Source organism: Pan troglodytes, chromosome 2 (genome assembly GCF_028858775.2).
Source record: "Pan troglodytes isolate AG18354 chromosome 2, NHGRI_mPanTro3-v2.0_pri, whole genome shotgun sequence".
In the NCBI taxonomy this organism is placed as follows: Eukaryota; Metazoa; Chordata; class Mammalia; order Primates; family Hominidae; genus Pan; species Pan troglodytes.
In genome coordinates, this window is record NC_086015.1 from 118,988,080 (window position 1) to 119,009,693 (window position 21,614).

General features: G+C 40.4%; 1 protein-coding gene across 3 annotated transcripts in view; it reads left to right on the forward strand.

Moving 5' to 3' along the window:
- Window positions 1-21,614, forward strand: part of GAP43 (growth associated protein 43) — a 421,417-nt gene that overhangs the window by 352,905 nt on the left and 46,898 nt on the right. Inside the window, exons 1-2 of one of the 3 annotated variants that reach the window (XM_016939930.3) lie at window positions 6,213-6,596; window positions 11,145-11,539. The exons of the other annotated variants lie outside the window; for them this stretch is intronic. Coding sequence (XP_016795419.1) covers window positions 11,402-11,539 — 138 coding nt within the window. The 5' untranslated portion in view covers window positions 6,213-6,596; window positions 11,145-11,401. Of the gene's footprint in view, window positions 1-6,212; window positions 6,597-11,144; window positions 11,540-21,614 lie in introns of those variants that run through there. 3 annotated transcript variants of the gene reach the window in all.

The window sequence follows — 21,614 nt, forward strand, 5'->3', positions numbered from 1 at the left end:
TTTTTTTTTTTGTGATAGAGTCTTGCTCTGTTGAGTCTTGCTCTGTTGTCCAGGCTTAAGTGGAGTGGTGGCACCATCATAACTCACCACACCCTCAACTTCTGGGATCAAGCAATTCTCCCACTTCAGCTTCCCGAGTGACTGAGACTACAGGCATGTGCCACCATGCCCAGCTAATTTTTAAAAACTTCTTTGTAGAGACAGGTTCTCGCTCTTGCCCAGGCTGGTCTCAAACTCCTAAGTTCAAGTGATCCTCCCACCCCAGCCTCACAAAGCACTGGGACTAACAGGCATGAGCCTCTGCACCCAGCCTCCTATGCAGTGTTCAATAAATGATTTTTATTAAGACGTTTCACCTAAGTTCCTAATATTTTGCATATACTTCTCACTGTGGTAATTTTTGAAAGGGTTGACAGATTTTGATGAAAATGAATAGATATGAAGTGTAATTTTGGTTCAGACCACCGTCTTGAGACAAAATAGTAGCTACTAAATGTACTGACAGGAGAATTTCTGTAACTTATTAACAGTGGATTCTGTACAATTTTATATACCTCTGCAACTGAATGTGTTCTGCTATTCAGAACTTCTGAAAGAGGAAGTTACCAGCCAAAGAAATTATGAGGCAAGTTGAAGGATCTAGTTAGGTTAGACTAAGCAGACACTCAAATGAGAGGGAAGGCAGAGCTAAAACTTCAAGACTGGGTTTCTCTACCTCATCTGGGATAATACTGACAACAGGGCATATAAATTTTTGTCTTTTTTGCCCAAAATGTGAGGTACTGGGCTAGGTGCGGTGGCTCATACCTGTAATCCCAGCACTTTGGGAGGCTGAGGGGGGCAGATAACTTGAAGTCAGGAGTTCAAGACCAGCTTTGCCAACATGGTGAAACTCTGTCTCTACTAAAGTTACAAAAAAATTAGCCGGGTGTGGTGGCGCGTGCCTGTAATCCCAGCTACTTGGGAGGCTGAAGCACAAGAATCACTTGAACCTAGGAGGCGGAGGGTGCAGTGAGTTGAGATCTTGCCACTGCACTCCAGCCTGGGCGACAGAGTGAGACTCTGTCTTAAAAATAAAATAAAATAAATAAAAAGGTAATTTTTCCAATGTCAAAGGAGACTAGAAAAAGTTTTTGAAGAATGGTGTCTGCCCCTACTTTGTGTGGCGGGGTGAAATACCACTATTTCACCAAGGGTAACCTGCGCCTCCTAAAACTTTTATTTCTCCCAAGACTAAGTTTACAGATTCTTAGAATTAATGAGTTGAAAAAGACTTGACCATCTAGTTCAAATCCCTTGTTTAGAGACATGCCACCTGCTTCTTAATCCTGGTTGAATGTTAGGTTTTCTAATCTTGCCTCTGGGCCTTATATCTGAAGTCCTCACTCTGCACTGGCCCTAGAGTTTGAGTAATGCCATCCAAATGTAGGTATTGCTATTATATTAAAAATAACACTTTGCCTTGTTCATGTTTAATGAATTTTCCTATGAAAGATAGATTCGTGTATCACTTTTCAGATATTTAACATCTGAAATTAAAAAAAAAATTAGCCCTAATTAACATTTTCTACAATACATGGATCAAGAGTAGAGAGGAGATATTGGTCTCCACATCTCCCCTTTCCACTCCCCCAACACCAAATCCACTGTCTATAGGCATTTACACATTCCTTCTGTGATTGGATGATTCTGCCTTTTTCAAGGCTGAAAAATTCAACTCAATTGACTCTCACAGATTTGAAGTTTTCTGCTGTGGTGTAAAAAATACATCCATATTTCAATTGTTTTCACTTTAATTTATCAGTTGGCCACAATATATATAAAACAGAATTGCCTGGTGCTCAGAATGAAGTACCAAGTGATTCAAATATTGACTATTCTACTCAATTTCAATATAAACTTAAGCAAGTCACACACTTGTCCACTTATCCAGTAGATGAAACAGCAAAGGAGGAGAGTTTATCTGAAAAGTTCTTCTCTGGAAAAAGATACTTAGAAAATACAAATGGTCCTTACTGAAGACCCCAGCTCATCCCAGGAAGATCTGAGGAAAAGATGAGCAGATCCAGTGCTACTTCAGCTCACCTTTCTTAGCAGTCTTTTTTTAAAAGCTCTGTTTTAATTGAACACTATGTTCCTGAGTCAGAAGAGTGCTTCAGTAAATCTGCCTTCCTGGGGCACAACGAATCACACACAGTCACACTTTCAGAAAGGCGAATCCTGCCAAACGTTGGCTGGACAAAAGATGGCTTTTTTTCTCCTCCAGCAAAAATTACTCAAATTGCTTGAGAAAGAAACACAGTATGTTTATCCCTGTTTACAGATATTTAGCCAGTGCCCCTTCAGAGGGTCATGTTCCTATAAACAGCATCATGATAATTATATCCACTGCTGCAAAGAACAGATGTGTAAATTGGTGGTTTCTTGGGGGAAAATAATACCAAGTCCATTTTCCAGAAATGTACACAGTACAGTGCAGCTGTAACATTCTGTGCAGAGGTCTCATTAGTGTCTATTACTGAGTGAGGTGATTTTTAAAGAATATGGAAATTCACGGGGGGCATCTAGCAGGGAAGTCCAGAGACACCTAGGAAATGATTCAGATGGTTTGGTATATTTAAAAATTTCTAGTGATACTGGGCAAATCTCCACATCTAAAGAAAGTAGTAATAAATCTTTGATTATAAAGTTTTCCAGGCAAGAAATATGTATGAGTAGAGGGTAGGATTAGGAAACTTCTCATGCCCCACACACCTCTGAGATCTGTGTAACTTAGGTATAGACTAAACTTTAGTGAGGCCAGGTTGCATCAAGGTGGTCAAATTTTCGATCTGTGAACACCAGAATATTTCTAAACTCATTGCTGAAGGGTCTGGCAGGGATCAGGGTTCCTGAAACTAGAGTCAATGGTTCCTTATTTAAAAAGCCAATGTTACCTTGGACACAAGAATTAGATGAAATCCTTTCTGCTAATGAATTTATTTTGTTGTAGATACTTGCTTTTCCCCAGGATATATATTTATGTGACTATATGGTAATCAGTATTATCCCTAAAAATTAAAACACAACACTAAGGTCAGCTTATTGTATTAGAATAGCTATTGAACAGGTCTGTTATTACAAATATGCATATCACTATAAGCATCACTATCTTCTCTCTGCAAAATTCTCTTAAATCATGTCAAATAGTATGTGCAGAATATTATATACAGGGATCTAGTGTCTGCCTGAAGGATGGGATTTCTCCTGAACTGGGGCTATCAGTACCTTCACATGTATCAAAACTTTGCATAAGACCAATATATATTTCATAACTTAGTAAATGTGATAAAACACTGAAAGTTAATTTGCATTTTCATTGAATACTATAATATTCAATGACATTATGCAAAACTGGGGCATTTTGCTTCTGGGACAGAAAAGTATAAACGATTTCTTTTAAGCTATGCTTCTGTAATTCCACACGAACTACCCAGGAGGATCAAAGCATGTTAGAATGACTGAAATACAACAGGAACAGTCTAGTCTGTTAATCTGGATTTTTCAGGCCTGGGATGGAAGGATAATACATTGAGGCCTGCCACATGCCTTAGGCCAAAGCATGCCTTTGACACTAATGATCTAATTCAGTTATCTACTTTGTCCAAAATTCAGCCTTCTCATACTCTGTGCCCTGGGGACATAAACAAAAACACAGGGGGTGATGAGGTAGCCCCAGCTCTATCTGGGGCTCTACTGACTCACTCTCTTGGTCTCAGTTTCAAGGGCTATGAAATGTCATGGTGTGATGGTCTCTTCTAGGCCTTGTGTCTTATGTTCAGTGGGTCTATGCATGCTGGAATTTAGAATAGTGATTCTTGGTCATTTGTGTGGGATAGCGGCTGCTGGGTATCCACTTGACTTGAAAGTAAAGAGGTAATGGGGTAGAAATAGAAAATTCTGAATTGTTTAATATAAAATCAAGGAAGCTGTTTCCAATCAGGACTGTGGTTCAGGTCTAAGGACCATAGATGCTGCCCACTAGCACATTTACTAACATGCAGTTTGGGCTCTTTATACTAGGCTCCCTCGACGAGCATCTCTGAAAGTTGAACCTATGAATTGGATTTAAACAAGCCTCTTTGGTGTAAATACGTATACTGAGGGTGGGGAATCCCTGATCTAGGTAAAAGAGGACTTTTTCTGCTAATCTGAAATTTGGTTGGGAGAAAATGATGTAATCTACCTAAACTTCGATTTTGTAATAATAGAAATGTTATCTTTCCATCGTTCTCAGAAAGTAAAAGTGTATCAGTGAAACAGCCCCTTAGAGAAGTTTCTTAGAAAAGCAAGCAATTTCCTAGTAAAAAATGGATTGTATTTCAAAAAGAAATTGTTAAACTTGAAACATAAAAGGCTTTCCCCACAGAAATAACCTAAAATTTCCAGACCTGTCTGTAAAACTCAGATTGATCCAAAATGTAACTGAAATTCTATATGTTTGCAATGGAAACATAGAAGAAAATAATGTTACTGGGCTTCGGAGTGTAATAGAACCATTTCCTCATATATAATTTCATTAAAAATGCAAATATATAAAAAACTATATACACACGTATTTGCGTATAATTTCCCTTTTCTAGTCTACAAGTATTATGGTAGCCCACCCCCAACAGTACTGAGAATGAAAATTATAGCAAAACTCTTTTGTATTAGTTACTTCTGTGTCATAATGAGAGTCTCAAGATAAATGAAAGGAGGGATGGATAAAATGATTTCTTATGATGGGCAAAGGTTGGAAGAAACATCATGTGGGGAGAGGGCAAAGAGAAAACAGATAAAAAGAGAATAAAAGAGGAAATGAGTGGCTTATGTGAGCAAGTGATGAGCTAAAGTGGAAGTGTAGGAGAGGTGAGTTGCTTAGGTCTAAGGAGAAAGACTGCTTAGGTGTGTGTTCACCCCCAGGCCGAAGAAAGGAACACTGGGTGAGATTTTGTTCAACTACCCATAGTTACCACCAGATGGTGAAACTGATCCCGGGCCTCTTGGGTATTGATCAATTTATGGGGAGATGGGGAGAAGACTATCTTTCACTTGTTAATTCATTAATTTCTTTCGCAAATATTTTTTCAGTACCTGTTAAGTCCCACGGACTATGCTAGGAGCTGCTGTTAAAATGACAAACCAGATAAGGTCACTGCCCTTAATCAACTTACAGTTGGGTGAGAAGCTATCAGGTACAAGTATGGCCCTAGAACAAATTAGTCTTTTCTAGTTAATAATCTTATGTGATGAGATTTGGCCTTGCTCCTTTGGTGACTTGCCTCAAGGAGCCCCAGGCAAAACCAATATAACATATATTAATAATATATGAAATAATATATTTTGTAGACACAATTGCCTTATGTTGTCCAGGCTAGCCTCGAACTCCTGAGGTCAAGCAATCCTCCCCACCTCTGCCTCCCAAAGTTCTGGGATTACAGACGTGAGCCGCCGTACCCAGCCAAAAATATTTATTTTGATTAGATGACTGGTATTAATCTGATTAACCAAAGAGACAAGGTATTACTAAATTCCTCATCCCTGGTAACATTTCCATGTTAGCTGTTTTCTATTTGTTTTTTTCTTTTCCACAATGGTGCGGCCTAGAAACAGTTAACCTTCTTCGGGGTATTACATACCTTCGACATATAAAAAAGCTATGAGCATTCAACACTGAAATAATCATATAAACCAAACATACTGCACACTACTTCAGGGATACTCTGAAGCCCATCCTTAGACCCCAGACTCAAACAAAACAAAATACGATGTAAAGAACTGACACAAATCATCGGAGTTTAGAGAACAACGTGACGGGCAGCAGAGGAGAGGAGAGGGTTGAAGCAAACTTTTTTGGTTTTTTTTTCCTAAGTAGGGCTCTGGTTCTGGCTTGTCTTCCTTCTCCCCACTTTGCTTCTTACTCTTGGGCTTACAAACTGCCTGGTTTCCCTTCTCCAAGTCAGGGCTTCGTTTCTCTGCCTTGGCCTTCCTACCCCACCTTCTGCGTTCTGACTCCATGAGGCCGTTTTCGCGTCTCATTTTCTGCCTTCTTTAGGCGTTCCCTCGGCGGCTCTGCAGTGTGATCTCATCTCTTTGTTTCTCCCCGGCTGCCGTCAGTCACCGGCTCGCTGCGCCCCCACCGCGCGGGCTCGCGGCCGTGCTGCGGGCGTGGCCTCAGCCGCTGAGACCCTGGGGACCGCAGGGCGTGGCGCGGCCTCCGCCCGCTGCACGGAGAGCCCCCCAGAGGCAGCGACACGGCGCTTGGGGTCCGCGGGGCTCCTCCTCCAACTCCGCAGACCTCCGGGGAGGCCTCTTGCTCCCCGAACACCCGAGAGTTCGCTTTCATTTTAACGAATCTCCACAATCTCTTGTTTGGGAGATAATTGCTTCTTTCAGGGGCTTGGAGAACAAAAGCGTCAGCCCAGGGCCCCAGGTCTCTCCGCGGGAGGAGGGCACCCAGGGGCGATGCGCCGGGCTCTCTCCTTCGCCCTTCTTGGCCCGCTCGCCTTCAGCTCCCACCAGCAGCAGCAACCGCAGCCTGCTTCCGGGGACTGAGCAGCCCTGGGTCAGCCAAGGTTAAGCAGCGGGTGGGGAAGAGGAGAGAAAGCTGGGTCAATTGGAAGGAACCTTCTTGTCCCGCCCACTTTTTCCTTGCTTGGAGGCGGCAAAAAGCACTTTAGCATTCTTCGAGCTGTTTGCGCCTCTTTCTCTAACAGGGCCAGGGGAGTGGAAGAGCGGCCGGCAGGAAGGTTTCTTTGTCAGCAAAAGCGGACCTTTGGAAACTAAACAGCAATGCTCTGTCTTTAGAAGACAGCACAGGAAGGAACAAACAGCTGAGGAGTGAAGGCCAGAGACTCCATTTGGAAAACAATGGCCCTTCATGATTATTACTATTTTTAAAAAGTTTTCTAGGCTTTTTCATTTGAACTTTCCATTTCTCACTATGAAATGCAGGTTCTATAGACAATTGCACACAAGTTTCTTTTTCGGGGGGGAGGGTAAGCGAAGCAGGTGGAAAGAAGTGAGATGATTGTAGACGTGGCCAAATTTAGACTTGGTGTGAGATTTCCTCTTCGCTTGGAAACACATGGCACCAGCATGCATTTGTTCATTCATTCAATAATGTGAATGAACATTAAACACTACGATGTGATGGGCTTTGTCACAGGCTGTAAGTGGCTTCAGGTCCACATGAAAGGAGAGCCAAAAATTAAAATAAAATATTAGAGAGAGAGAAAAGGGAAGAGGGGCAAGGTGTCAGGCAGCAAGCTTCTTAGGGTCAGAATGGGTCCCCATCCCTAAAAGCTGATGACTGGAGAGACCAACGAGGGTAGACGAGCTGTAGAGAGACAATACTGCATCTGCCAGTGATGAGTGTAGGAAGCTCATGAGGGTTAGAACCTTCCCTCTCTGTTTTCTGACCTCTTTTTCTTTTTAAATAGGTTGAAGCCAACTGTGGTAGAGGATAACAGTGATTCGCATATCTTATTTATTTATTTTTAGCAGCCCCCTCCCCCGCAACTAGGACAGTGAGTTCCATTCAGATTTTCAACACAGCTAAAAACTTGGCTTTAAAACTTGTGAAGGGAGGCATTTCTTTAGAATCTTTCACTTTTTTCATCGCAGAGGCTTTGGGGGAATGTTTAGCTTTTTGCTGAATCGTGAAGGGTTTGTTACTGCATTCTGAGAGGGTAGGAATTAGATGCCTAAAGGATGGTGTCTGCTTTCCTGTTGAGGTGGTTTATTTAACAGTTCATAGAGGCATGCAGGTCAAGTCATCCTTAACTGTACAGAGTCAAGGGTCTTGCCACATGGGAGGCTGGCCAGCGGAGAAGTTTGGTGCTCTCTCAGTTTGGAGATCCTCATGTTGTATACATATTCCAAAATTTCCAGTAATTATATACCTATAATTATATACCTATAAATACCATTCCAGATACTAGAATAAGATCACAGATAACTTCTTAGATGTTTCTTTTCTAGAGAAATAGGGAAACAGAACATATATACATTTGCACACAATTCAAACTTACACTTTGAATGTTTGTCTTAAATCTCCTAGTCAACTCCCTTAATGTACAGACAAAGAAACAGATCCAGAGAAGTGAAGAGACTTTCATAAAGTTGGAGTCAGGTTGGGATATGTCAGGCCTGGCCTTCTTGCTGCTAATTATTTCTCTGAATTTTATAATAGAGGCACCTCTGAAACTGTCTGAAACTTTTCATTTGAAGAGATATTCAAAAAGAACTGTAGATTTCTCAGAACGGGTGTGTTTAGTCTGAGTGTTGTGGGCCAGTATATTTCATCATTGAGTGTGCAAAAGATTTGTTAAAATGGAGATATTGGTTCAGTGGGCCTGGGTGGGGTGACAGTCTGCATTGCCAGCCCAAACTGCCCTTAGTGGTGCAGATGTTGCTGGTCCACATGTGGAACGGCTAGGCTGTAGACAGCATCTGTCCTCCTTGCCTTTCCTTCTTGCTGAGGGAACAGCCCTGGGGATTTAAGAAGCCCTTTTTGTTTCTGTTGCCAGGTCACTGTGCTCCCTTAGCTAATCTGGATAGCTTTCACTGCCTTGTCTTCATCCAGATCTAAGATTGTTAGAAATAGTCCCTAGAGACAGGTGTCTTGAGCTGGAGGGTGTGATCCTTTGTATAGTGACTTAGCACCATTTAACTTGGTTCCACAAAATGTTTCTTTCACACATAAGCAATTTACTCAACTCAGATTGTTAAAAAAAAACTGTTTTTCCTTCCACAAGTGTCCTCCCAGCTGCAGCTCATTGCACTCCCTTGCAGCTGGGAGTGCAGCTGGCATGCTGCTAGCTCACTGGTCTGGCCCTTCCACTGGAACCCAGCAAGTTTTTTGTGCTTTTTTTCACCACTCTCTTCTATCCTGCACTTCTGCATGTGACGCCTAGATTTAGCTGTAAGTGCCTTTGTGCAGCATCTGAGTTGAGCAAGCTGCTAAGATATAACTGGGCAGAGGTTCTTCTAAGGCAGGCAAACTTCAGTGTCACCCAAAGGGTGGTTTGACTTGGCTTTGCTTTGTCAAGCCCACCGGGCTTTGATATGACTTTGTTTTTGTTTGTTTGTTTGTTTGTTTTTGTTTTTTTGAGAGGAATCTCGCTCTGTTGCCCAGGCTGGAGTGCAGTGGCGTGATCTCTGTTCACTGCAAGCTCTGCCTCCCGGGCTTCACGCCGTTCTCCTGTCTCAGCCTCCCGAGTAGCCGGGACTACAGGCACCCGCCACCAAGCCTGGCTAATTTTTTGTATTTTTAGTAGAGATGGGGTTTCACTGTGTTAGCCAGGATGGTCTCGATCTCCTGACCTCGTGATCCACCCGCCTCGGCCTCCCAAAGTGCTGGGATTACAGGTGTGAGCCACCGCACCCAGCAATATGACTTTGAATCGCAAGTTTGGCTTGGGGAGAAACTAGGGCTTTTTTTTTTTTTTTTACCTGGGAGCTGTCAAATTGCAAACCACAGGGCGTGCTCACGAGAGAAGTGGGAAGATAGGGACCATTTCATGAATTTCTCAAATGCCAAAGCAATGCATATTTTCTTAGCTTGATAAGCAATGGGAATGTCTAAAGTTTGTTTTTGGTGGGGGTAGGGGAGAAGGGGAAGGGCGTATTGTAATGAAACCACAATTCTATTTTAGCTTACTCTGATAAAATATGTTGCTCAGAGTGGAAGACAGACTAAGGAAGAGAGCTTCTTAGATTGAATGTTATAGTGTTAGCTTTTATTGTCAGTTTTAAACCTTAAAATATGAGAATAGTACTTCTAGGTAGAATTTCTGACATTTGGTAAAAGGAGAATCTTCGTCTAGGTCCTCCCTGCATACCCACTGCACTATCGCCACCAGCTACTTCTGTTATTGCCTTGATTCTCTGCAGTGATTTAAACCTTCTGTTGTATGTTTCTTGGGTGCTTCCATATCTTCCATATCATGGCATAGTCACACAGATGCATACTCATTTACCAGAGGCTGCAGAGGTATCAGGCAACTTTGGTTTGTTCAGCTTACCGGGTTTTGATATGACTTTGAATTGCAAATTTGGCTTGGGGAGAAATTAGGGAATTTTCTACCTAGTAACTGTCAAATTGCAAACCACAGGGAGAGTTGGCTACTGGATTTTTCTGGGAATCATTTATTCCTAGTCTTGGGTATAATTCTGAGCTGATACAGTAATATGGGAAATTCTTGGTTTCTGAGAAGTAAATCAGAATCCTGGTAAGAGTGGTGACATCACCTCTTGAACTCAGGAGAGTCTCCAGGACTTTTTATGCAGCAACACATCTGTAAAGCTCCCCATTGTTGGAGTTTCACTAATTTGGTGCTCTGTACATCCCTTTGGGCCATGTGACGTCACTGATGAGAGGGTTGCGGCACGTCTCATAGTGGTGTATATGTCAAGTAGAAAGTTATTTTCATTGACCTCAAGACTGCAGAATTAGACAATATCTCCCTATTTTTACCCAATTTAGCCAAATTCTTTCATTCAAAGATTAGATTATTATTAATCCCTGAATGCAGGTTCATAGGAATTAATTCAAGAGTTGTAAAATTTGCTTGCCTGGTTTCCAAACTGAATAAAACGGAATTTTCTTTCTTTGATGGCTCCACAGGGTTCGGTGTTTCTCCCTGCAGAACCACAAAGTGGGAGGTGTGCTGCTGCTTTGTACCATGAACTACACAGTCATCAAACATATACATTTTCTCCACAACCTATGCTGCATAAATAATATGATACTTTTTGAGTATCATTCGATTCAGAGCAATTTGTATGGCATGCGTGAAACAGTTCTTATTTCCTTATATACCTCACTACAATTGTGAAAAAAAGGAACATGAATAGTTGGTTCAAGTAAAAAGCAATGTTTAATTCAGGAACTCAGGCTGAATTTAAATCCTCACACTCAGGAATAAATCACAGAACTTTCTCTTTACCACCTGCTCAATCCCTTCCTTCTGATAAGAATGCATAAGGTTGACTCTAGTCCATTCATCTGCTTTTCTCATTTATTAAATAGCCATAGTTCCTGACCTGATGCCCTCTCCCTCCCTCTTCTCCCAGTATTGCTTTCCCTGCTCTCTGATATTTTTCTCTTTTGCTTTCAGAATTAAAAGGGAACCTGGTCTCTGGGTTGTTTTCAACATCTCAAGTGTGAATTTTCCCTGTCAAAATCTTCACAAGGAAAATGAGTCACAGCATCACCTGGGTGACGAGGTCATAACACCTCAGCCCTTGCTTAAAAAATTTATTTCTACTTTTCTATTGTAAAGAGATCTCAAAACAGGAAGATAAAATTGGACTGACAGCTCTACAGCCTAGTCTTTTAGACAGTGAACTAGGCCAGCATTGGCAGACACTGGCGATGACAAAGTCCTGCTCTGAATTATGCCACCCCGCACTCCACTTTTTACCTTGCCTGGGAGGCTTGAGGAAAAACCTTCAGAGAGCAGATCGACCTAGTCCTTATTCACTTGGCTTCTTGACTTTCTGGATTTCAAGGGTAATTTTACCTCACATGTAACCTATACAAGTATTTTAGGTTCAAACCCTGACTCTGCCACTTACTAGCTGTATGACTTTGAGCAAATTACTTAATTACTTAACTAATGTCCTTCTACTTAGTCTTTTCATCTGTAAGATAATAGTACCCATTGCATAGTTTTGTTCTTAGAATTGAATTAGTTAATATACAAACTATATGCAATAAATATGTTTGGGGTGTGTATATATCATATAAAAGTGCTTAGAAGAGTGCTTGACATATAGTTTTAGAATTTGTTATTATTATGTTCTCCAAGCATATGAAGGCATTTTATGTCATTACTTTTAAAGGTCGCTTTTTTATATGTGTTAGTGGGAGGCATTTATTATTTTTTTAAGCGTGCATATCCCTGAAACATCCCTCTGTGGAGCTGTAAAAGAAAACTATAAAATATTTACCATATAATTCACTCAATCCCCAGTCTCCAGAAAGTAACAATTTGTACTTCATTTGTATTGTCTTCTTCCAGGCATTTTACAAATACTATTTTCTTTCATCCTCAAAAAAATTCTGCATAATAGGTAATAGGATTCTAATATGGGTGATGAGAAAACTGAAATTTAGAGAAATTAAGTAATTTATCCTAGGTCATACATTTAAGCAGTGAATGAGCCGGGATTCAAACTCAGATCTTTTGACCCCAAAACCATGCCAGGTAACAAGTAATCAATGAGTGTCAATGACAGATCATCGAGAGAGAATCCAGTGCCAAAAATGAAGAGGGTGTCAAGAAAATAAGAACAAGGACAATAGCAGCATGAGCAACAAGAACAAACTTAGATCCAAAATTAACAGGTAAAGATTTTTCTAGAGTCCTGCATATTTTTCCTTAAACTGTCCAGCAGCTTGGGGACAGAAATCTAATTAAAATGGAAGTCTATGCATGCTCAAACCACATGCCTTGTACCTGATGCAATCCGCTTCCACCCCAGTCCTGAAAAAAGGCATTCAGTTATTTTTTTCTACCTGTGGAAGAATACAACAACATACCTTCTAGAATCAGGGAGAAATGCACTTGCTCTTTTTATTTTTTTTTAATTTCTCAAATACTGTTCTATAAGGATAATCACTCACCTGGTGATTAATGTAGAATGTTAAGGTGTGTACAAATTACTGCTGATAGGTAACACTGTCCTTGCAAAATCATCCCATGGGCCCCCCTCAAATAAATAAGTATACTTCAAAAAGCAGTGTGCTTGCTATACAAGTGCAGTTTTAAGAAAAATCACTCAGCTCTCCCTTGCAAACATGTTCTTTCCCCTAATGCCTCCTACACAGAGATTCTGGAGCCATCCCCTTCAGAATATCTGAAATATAGACCAGTTTTGCTCATTAAAACTACTTCAAGTAGTCCTAGAGCTGATATTAGGATTGCTACTTATTCAGTCATACTTTTCGAGTGTTCACTGTTGAATTCTTAGATTGAATTTTCTATTAGTTTCCTTAAAATATAAGAGGTTGGAGGGCTAAGTTTAAGACCCATTCTACTAATTGTGAGGCTTTCCACAATCTGTGTTTCCTTATTTTTTTAAAGGGGATGGCACACTTGCTTAGCCTTCTTCATTATAATTCTCAGAGGAATCATTTTAAGTTGAAAGTACTTCATAACCTATAATGCATAAATTTAAACCACTGTCATTTCCCCCCACCACAGCCTTTGGCAAATGGGGTCTTAAATTCCTTCTCCCACCAACTAGACTTTTAGCATGCATTCTGACACGTATTGTGTATCCTTACTAGATATGAGGTATATAATATTCGGGCTTTACTAACTATCCAGTGGGGGTGCATTGGATATACTTGGCTTGGCAATTTCAAATTATAATGATCTTCAGTACCAGATGCTCTTAAGCTAGTCCCCTACAAATGTCTGGCAGCTTCATTTATAACTTTTATCAGGCTTGAGTATTACCACACACAAGCACATAGAGTAGCTCTCAGAACCTGCAGAGGCAATTGTTTTGCTATATGTGTGAGGGATATAGTTGGATCAATGGGATAGATACTGTATATGAAATAGTGGCTAAATGAGTTTGTGTGTGTGTGTGTGTGTGTGTGTGTGTGTGGTTGGGGGATGTCAGGTGAAGGTCACATATTTTGGGAATGAATAGATTTCTAGTTTCAGTGAATTTCTATCACTGAACTCCTACACTAGGTGAAGTTTTGGGGGATGGGTAAGTTAGAGAAGACTGAGAAGGAATCAGTTGGTGTGTGTCAGGTGATAGTAGAGTGGGACTGTGGTTTAACTTTGACAATGTAAACAGATCTTCCCCCTTCCCCAGATAAGAAAGAACAGAGTTGAGTACTGTGGCACATTTTACATGGTTTCCTGCTTATCTCTTTGAGAACAGATATAGCTCAGTAGTACTGTCGAGTTAAGAAATAGCTTTTCCACCCTCTGAGTGATGATACCTAGAATCATCAGGATGAATACAGTCTCATGACCAAATCTCCTCTGGTATTTGTCTTATCGACATGCCTTAACTTAATGTCACGATGCTCTAGAAATTACTCTGAGAGAATAATGGTGATGGCAATAATTATGATGAGAATAATGGTAGCAGCCACCCCTTTCTGAGTATGTACAAAGTGTCAGGGACTGTGCTGGGTGCTTTATGTGCATTAACTCATTTGATTCTCATATCAGCCCAATGGGATAGTTTTTTTATTCCCTCATCCTGCAGATGAGGAACCTAAAGCTGACTTGCCCAAGGTCAGGATCTACCAAGTAACTGGCAGAGCTGGAATTCAAACTTACACATGTCTAACTCCGCAGCCCATGCTCTTAAGCACCAGGGAATATTGACTTTTACAGGAGGAGGACTAAGCATGGGCTTTGTCATTCAGAAGCTGGATGATGCTGGACTCCTTCCTGGTTCCTCATCTGTGTTGATTATAAAACAGGCACAGTGATGTGTTCCTCACATGATCATGATGAGGATTGAATTGAAATACTAAATATATATACTGTGCACTTATAAATGTAAGAAGAGAGAGGAAAATGACTGCTGGAGAGTGGTGTGATGAAGGCTCCAGCATTAGTGACCTGGAGCGAGAACACCCAGCCAGTGAGCTGAGTGTTCACACACAGAGAGTTTACACACTCTCTGAGCACCAACACAGTGTGGCATGTGGTCATGCAACAACTAAAAATAACATTTTTTTTTAGTATCAACTATGTGCCAGCACTATTTTAGCCACTGAAGCTTAGAAGATTGTAAAAAAACAGATAAAGTTCTGTTCTCAGATTGTTTATAGCCCAAGCGAAGTTCAGTTAGTAATAAAATAAAAACATACAGCAGATGATCATAAGAACTAAGAGGGGAAAGACAGAGAAGTGGACCAAGAGTGACAACATTTGAAGAAGGGTGTGTGGTAGAGTGGGTGAGAAAAGTCTCTGACTCATTTATTCATTGAACAAAATGTCTCAAGTACCTGCTGACTCAGACTGTAACTTATGAAGGGGGTTTAATTAAGAAAAAATAGATGAACAATCATTATTTGTTATAGTAGGAAGACTGTAGTAATTTAAGAAAATACTTATCTTATTGCATCTCACATTTTTGAGTATCCAACAAAAGACACTTCGCAGTGTCTTACCTGGAAGGAAGATTGTTTTATGCTAAGTTCCCTGGGCTCTGGGGCTCTCTTCCTGCTGGTGAGCTCTGACCATCTTCAGGAGCTTGGCATGTGCTTTGCTCTTGGGGCCTCTCAGCTGGGAAAGATTTGCCTCTGGTGGTAGTACAGGGGTTTGTCTGCTGGTAGACTGCTTTTCTGTCTTTTTCTTGATGCATTGGCTTCCTGCAGCTCTTCTTCTGTCTTCAGTTGCTAGCAGAAGAGGCCTCACAGTCCCTCTCATGGACTGGTCTGTGATAGCCTTTTTAGCTGAGTGATGGGGAGTTCCACCCTTTTGTTCCTAGCTCACAGTGGCTGCTAAAGGCATAGCAACCTCTCTGAGAGCAGAGTCTAGTGTCCCCCTCACTTTGCCAGCCCTTCTGTCCTTTGAGCATGTCATTTCTTGAGGGAATCAACATGTGCTTCTGTAATGGGCAGTGTTCATCAGAAGGTTTGCTCCCATTGCTCAAGAGTAGAGATGCTTCCTCCCAGGGCTGACTTCCCATAGGTATTTTCCTGAGTCTCAGTGATTTTGACCCTTGATTCAGTTAGGTAACTTATACCTATGTCTGCTATACCCAAAAGTTTTCTAGAGGAGTTTAGTCAAGTGATTCTGTCTGGCTTGTGCCTTGGTACATGACCAGCATGATTAACGTGCCTCATCGCAACACTGGGCTCTTCCAACCCCTGTTTAGGGAAGGAGACTTCCTTCCTTGAATAACTAAGGGACTAGTTATTCCGAGCCTACTCCCCTTAAGCTTTGGAGAGCAATACACAGATTAAATATAAATATTAGGGAGCAGAGATTCTCCAGCAATCTCCCATGAATATTTTCACCACTTTTATTTATTTATTTGAGACGGAGTTTCGCTCTTGTTGCCCAGGCTGGAGTGCAATGGCGTGATCTCAGCTCATCGCAACCTCCGCCTCCTGGGTTCAAGCAATTCTCCTGCCTCAGCCTCCCAAGTAGCTGGGATTACAGGCATGTGCCACCACACCTGGCTAATTTTGTATTTTTAGTAGAGACAGAGTTTCTCTATGTTGGTCAGGCTGGTCTCAAACTCCTGACCTCAGGTGATCTGCCCACCTCAGCCTCACAAAGTGCTGAGATTACAGGCATGAGCCACAGCACCCAGCCATTTTCACCAGTTTTGCTAGTGAAAACACATATAAGCAGGGAGCAGTGCCTCACACTGTAATCCCAGCACTTTGGGAGGCCGAGGCAGGAAGATGGCTTGAGTCCAGGAGTTTGAGACCAGCCTGGGCAATATGGTGAAATGTCGTCCATCTCTACAAAAAATATAAAAATTAGCTGGGCATGGTGGCACATAGCTGTAGCCCCAGCTATTTGAGAGACTGAAGTGGAAGGATTGCTTGAGCTTGGGAGGTCAAGGCTGCAGCAGTCATCTGAGATAGTGCCACTGCACTCCAGCCTGGGTGACAGAGAGTGACCCTGTCTAAAAAAAAAAAGAAAGAAAGAAAAAGTACACACACACACACACACACACAGAAAAATAATTTTATTGATATGACTCTAACGAGTCAATAGATAAATATAAATCAGTTGTCTTTATCTTAGATGTATTATTATTTTCAAGTGCTTGTTTATTATCATGATCAATGGCGTTTCTATAGCTTTGCTATTTCTCTCCTTGTTAAACCTCTGCTTACTAATTTCTATAATTGGGGAATCATATACCTGTTGTAGTTAGATGCTCTTGAATTCCACCACTGAGAAGTGAAGGATTTTAACAAAAATTGACAAAATCGAATCCAGATTTCTTCACCTGTCATCATCTTTCTGAAATAGCACTAATGGAGATGCTCAGATTTTGGATTCATCCAACAAATATTAATTGAGCATCTACTTTGTGCCAGGCACCATTCTAGAAACTGGCATTCAGCTGTAAGTAAAATAGACAAGGTACTTCTCAAAGGCTGACTTTTTTTCTGTTTGAAGGCATCAGTTGCAATACATTATTTGCCTCTTCTATGTCTTTGTGGGACATAATAGGGTTATAGATATACAAAATAAAAGAAAACAACTTTTCAGACTGGAAACTGAGTTCTACTCTGATAATGCTTTATACTATGTTGAAGATACCACCTCATATTATTTTGGAAGCAGGTGGGCTGTACATGTTGAATAAATAATACATTAAAGTGGACTGAAGACCCATCTTTTGATCACCAGCTCTTATCTGAAAAGTTAACATTACTACTGCAGTTTCCAATATGAGATATTTTGTTTTCTTATACAGTTTCATTGCTTCTCTGCGCACTCTGCTCCCCATTCCCCTCATACCCTAGGTATGAGGTCTTCAAACCAGACTGCATGTTGGGGGATCTGGTGTATGCCCACTGTGCTTATTCATCTTTTTAAAGGACACTTTCTTCCTTACACCTGCACCGAAACCGGCAGTGACATTCCATCTATAGAACTGGAGGAGGCTGGCCCACTGTCTTCTCTCTCCTCCCTAAGGGGTATTTTACTGTATTTTTGATCTTTGTCTAGGTTTAAAGAAAGTACAGAAGCTCCACTGTGAACTACTTTAATACTTGCACATTTTCCCTAAAGTCAATTGCCATGGTATCAATGATGCTTAAAAATAGAGTGAAATTTTGTTATGTGACTTTCACCTCAATAAATTATTAATAAAAAATAAAGTGAGCCATAAGTAGGTACTTCCTAGGTTTCATTTATATTTATCAACACTTTATTCTGGTTCCTTTACAGGCTGTACAAGATTCTGATAGGCATGAAAACTACAACATATTTAAAAAAACATTGCTTAGGATATCTCCGGCCTTTCAAGTTTGTTCTCAAAAATAACTTTGCTTGATCAAATGAACTATATTTTGGTTTACTAAAGATGTTCTCAGAAAGAAGAATATGTGTACATCAATGATTTGTAATGCATTTAAAATTCAATACTATTTTTTAAAAATTTAAGTATTATAATGGTACTATTTATAGCTAGCAGAAGTAGATATAGGGCCAAGTTTTAATTTGCTTGGAAGGTTGAGGCATTCCTATGATAACTGGGAAATGTGAAATGCATTGAGGTATCCCAGATGAATGGATGATGTTATTTTTAGTTCTGAAAGTTAGCCATTCATGGATTTTTGCCTAGAGCTCTTTTGTAACATATTGAATGCAACCGTTTGGACATTTTAGAATAAATCTTAAGTTGTCCATTCCTCCTTTCCCCAAAGGAAAAGAAGACCAGAGCAACAATGTTGGATATTTAAGTAATTACTTCTTATTTCTGGCTTTCTTATCTGTAATTCTTAAATATCAATTAAAATCATTGTTCATTCATCTAATGGATTTAGAAGTTTCATTAGTGTCAACAAGTTAGTGTAATGGTACTCTTCATTTTTTCCAACCAATATTAATCTGAGATTTTAATGTTTGTTTAAAAAGTAGGGATGTCCTACACCTTGGTTTCCTTTAAGACTTCATAAATTGCAGAGCTCTCAAACAAATCAATCAGTAAAAAATATTAAGCCATAACAATAAAGATTCCTGAAAAACTTATGGTAACTCGTAATGACACCCTTCCTACCTATAATGTACTGCACTGGAATGTCCTCTTTACTTAATTCGCAGATATCAACAATTCTATGTAAAAATGAAATAACTTTGAAATTCCCTCAGAAACATTAGAGTTCATTACAAAGCTTATTTGTGGCAAGACTTAGTTTAAAAAATAAATCTATCTTTAGTGACATTTATGAGCTGACTTTTTAGCCATTAGATAGCAGGATTCCTTTTCTGGACATTTCATCTTAACTCACAGTTTTAGAGTGTTGTCCTTACTTGAAAAGAAGAGTGTAAGATCAGGTGTCTACTGCAAATTCCTGGGAAGTTATTTATTGTTAAAGCACTATGATGTGGTTTAAGTGTATTTTCAAAAGGATTCTATGTGGGTAGACACAGTATCCTTCCGTTCAGTAGCATTTGTATAGTGCTTAACATAGGCACTGAGTATTTTTAAATGAATAAATGAACGAGAATGCTGATGTGAAGCCTTATGGATTATCTACTACAAGTAAGTCCAAGCTATTCCAGGTCAGCCATGCAATAAAATTGGACTTGGAAGTAGGTGGGAGGGGGGAAGAGTTGAGGTCAAATACAAGCTGGGCCACTGCCTCCCTCACTCGCTGTATGAATTTAGGCAAGTCACTTAACTTTTCAGGGCCAGGGCTGTCCCTTTTGGAAAGTGAAAGTATTTTGCTGAATGTGATGAGTAGTCTGGTTTCTCTGGGCTTGAATGTCCTTCATCTTAAGTAAGCGCTTCTATTTCTAGTGGGGAAAGGGTCAAAGTGTTCTCAGAACCTGGGGCTACTCCACATAGCCAGTTTTGGGAAATGTTCTTTTTCTCCTTGTCTTAACAAAATACACAACAAAATACACTCCCAGTCCACTTACCTTTATACTGTACTGTGAAAAGAATTTTACCAAGAAATAACCTGCAGTTTAAGGAATATTAATAGAATCATTAGAAATACAAAAGAAAGACACACAAACAAAATCCAGTGGTGTCTAACTTCAAACCCAGTTTTAACTTAAAATATTTTTATTTATGGATGTCTCTATTCAATCACTGAGTCTGACCTCTTCTTAGCCTGGTTTCTTTCCTTCCCTTTCCTCCCCTCTCCTCTTTCATTTCTTTGTCTCCTTCCCACATCCCTCTCCTCTCCTCTCCTCTCCTCTCCTCTCCTCTCCTCTCCTCTCCTCTCCTCTCCTTTCCTTTCATTTCCCTGTGTCTGTTTCTTTACTGCTATCTGGAAAAACTTCTATTAATTGTCTTTTTTTTCCCAACTAATCTCTAAAATTTAGTTTTCCTAAATCTCTAATGATGAAGTCCAGCAGTTTCTCCAGGATGAGCTACATGCGTGTGGAGTACTTTGAGCATCTTTTTGGGTATAGTCACTTATTTGGGTACCTGGCTCTTATAAGACTGTCTTCACCTCTCTCTCCTAACTCTTGTTTTTCATGGTTCTCCCCCGTTCTGCTCACTCCTGCTTCCCTTGAATTTCTTATACTTCTGGGTTGTTTAAGTGAGGTTTGTCTCACAATCTTGGCACCCTAGTCTAGTCTTAGCCTTTCTAAAAAGTCATTCTAACTTAGATGCTGTGTTCAGAAGCTTAAATTCTGATTTTTTAGAAAACTGAAGTTGCAGATGCTTTAAGAAATTGAGAGAGAGAGAAAGAGAAAGAGGAGGGAGAGAAAATTGAGAGCCCTTTCTTTATCCTTGTAGTTTCTTTGTTTATATCATGTAGACTCTCAGCTTCCTTCTCTTTGTGATTTCCAGCTTTTCAAGAGTTTCATCCCCCTACGCCTTATGTTCATAAAGAAAAGACAAAGCTCTAAAATGTTAGCTTTCTTGAGTCACTAGAGAGTCTTTTGTGGACACCTGCTCCTTCTGAAACAATTGACTTGTCTACTTTCACAAACAGCAGTATTTGTATTAAAGAACCAGTTGGCATCAATGCCCAAGTGCAGGTGTCCTAATATATAAGATGGTGCTTCATTCAGAAAACTCAACATAGAGTAAAATAAATTATCAACATCTTGGCTCCATGCTCCATTCACAACTGTTAATTTTACAGGGTTATGCTTCCATCTCTGAGCAGAGAGCTCCTGGCAGGGACAGCTGCTCCCGTGTCTCACATTGGGCTGTGCTCATCCCAGTAGGAGTCATCAAGAGCAGCAGGTTAGCGAGAAGGTGATAGTACATCAGAGAACTGAGCAGTGGAGGAGGGAGAAGGACGGGCCTCTCCAAAGTGCTTTTCATTTACTCCTTTAATCTTTGTGTGTATATACATGCATGGTTAACTAAGGAAAAAGGAAAAGTTGACTTGAATTTGACTGAGAAAATTATCAAACCTGCTTTTACTCGTACATGTAGCTCATTTTCAAAAATACTTTTGTGTATCCACTGGTATGTTGATGGTCCTATGCAGCAATAGGTCTGTACGCTTGTCCAAAGAATGTCTAACAGCCCCACATCATGATTAGCAGGAGCTGGGTCACTGGGGCAGAGCTGGTTTGACAGGTGGAAAACTTGTCCTGAGTAGTTCTGTATTAGCTTACCTCCTAAACTGGAGCAAAGGTCAAGGCCAATCCAAGATTGAGAACAGGCGCCGAACATGTTACATGGTAAACACTCTTTTATTAGTGGTCTTTTGAGGGAAAGTTGCTGTGTTGTTCTTTGCTGTTATTTCTGCTAGAACAGTGTTCACAAAAGTGAACAAAAGTTCAATGCTCAAGTTAAAGAAATCTAAGAATGGAGACTATCAGTAGCCATATTGGGGCACCATGGTAAACAATGGAACTGGATAAAATTTTATGTACTTGCCTACACAATTCTTTCTATGACCATACCTGCTGTTCCTATCCTCTGAATTA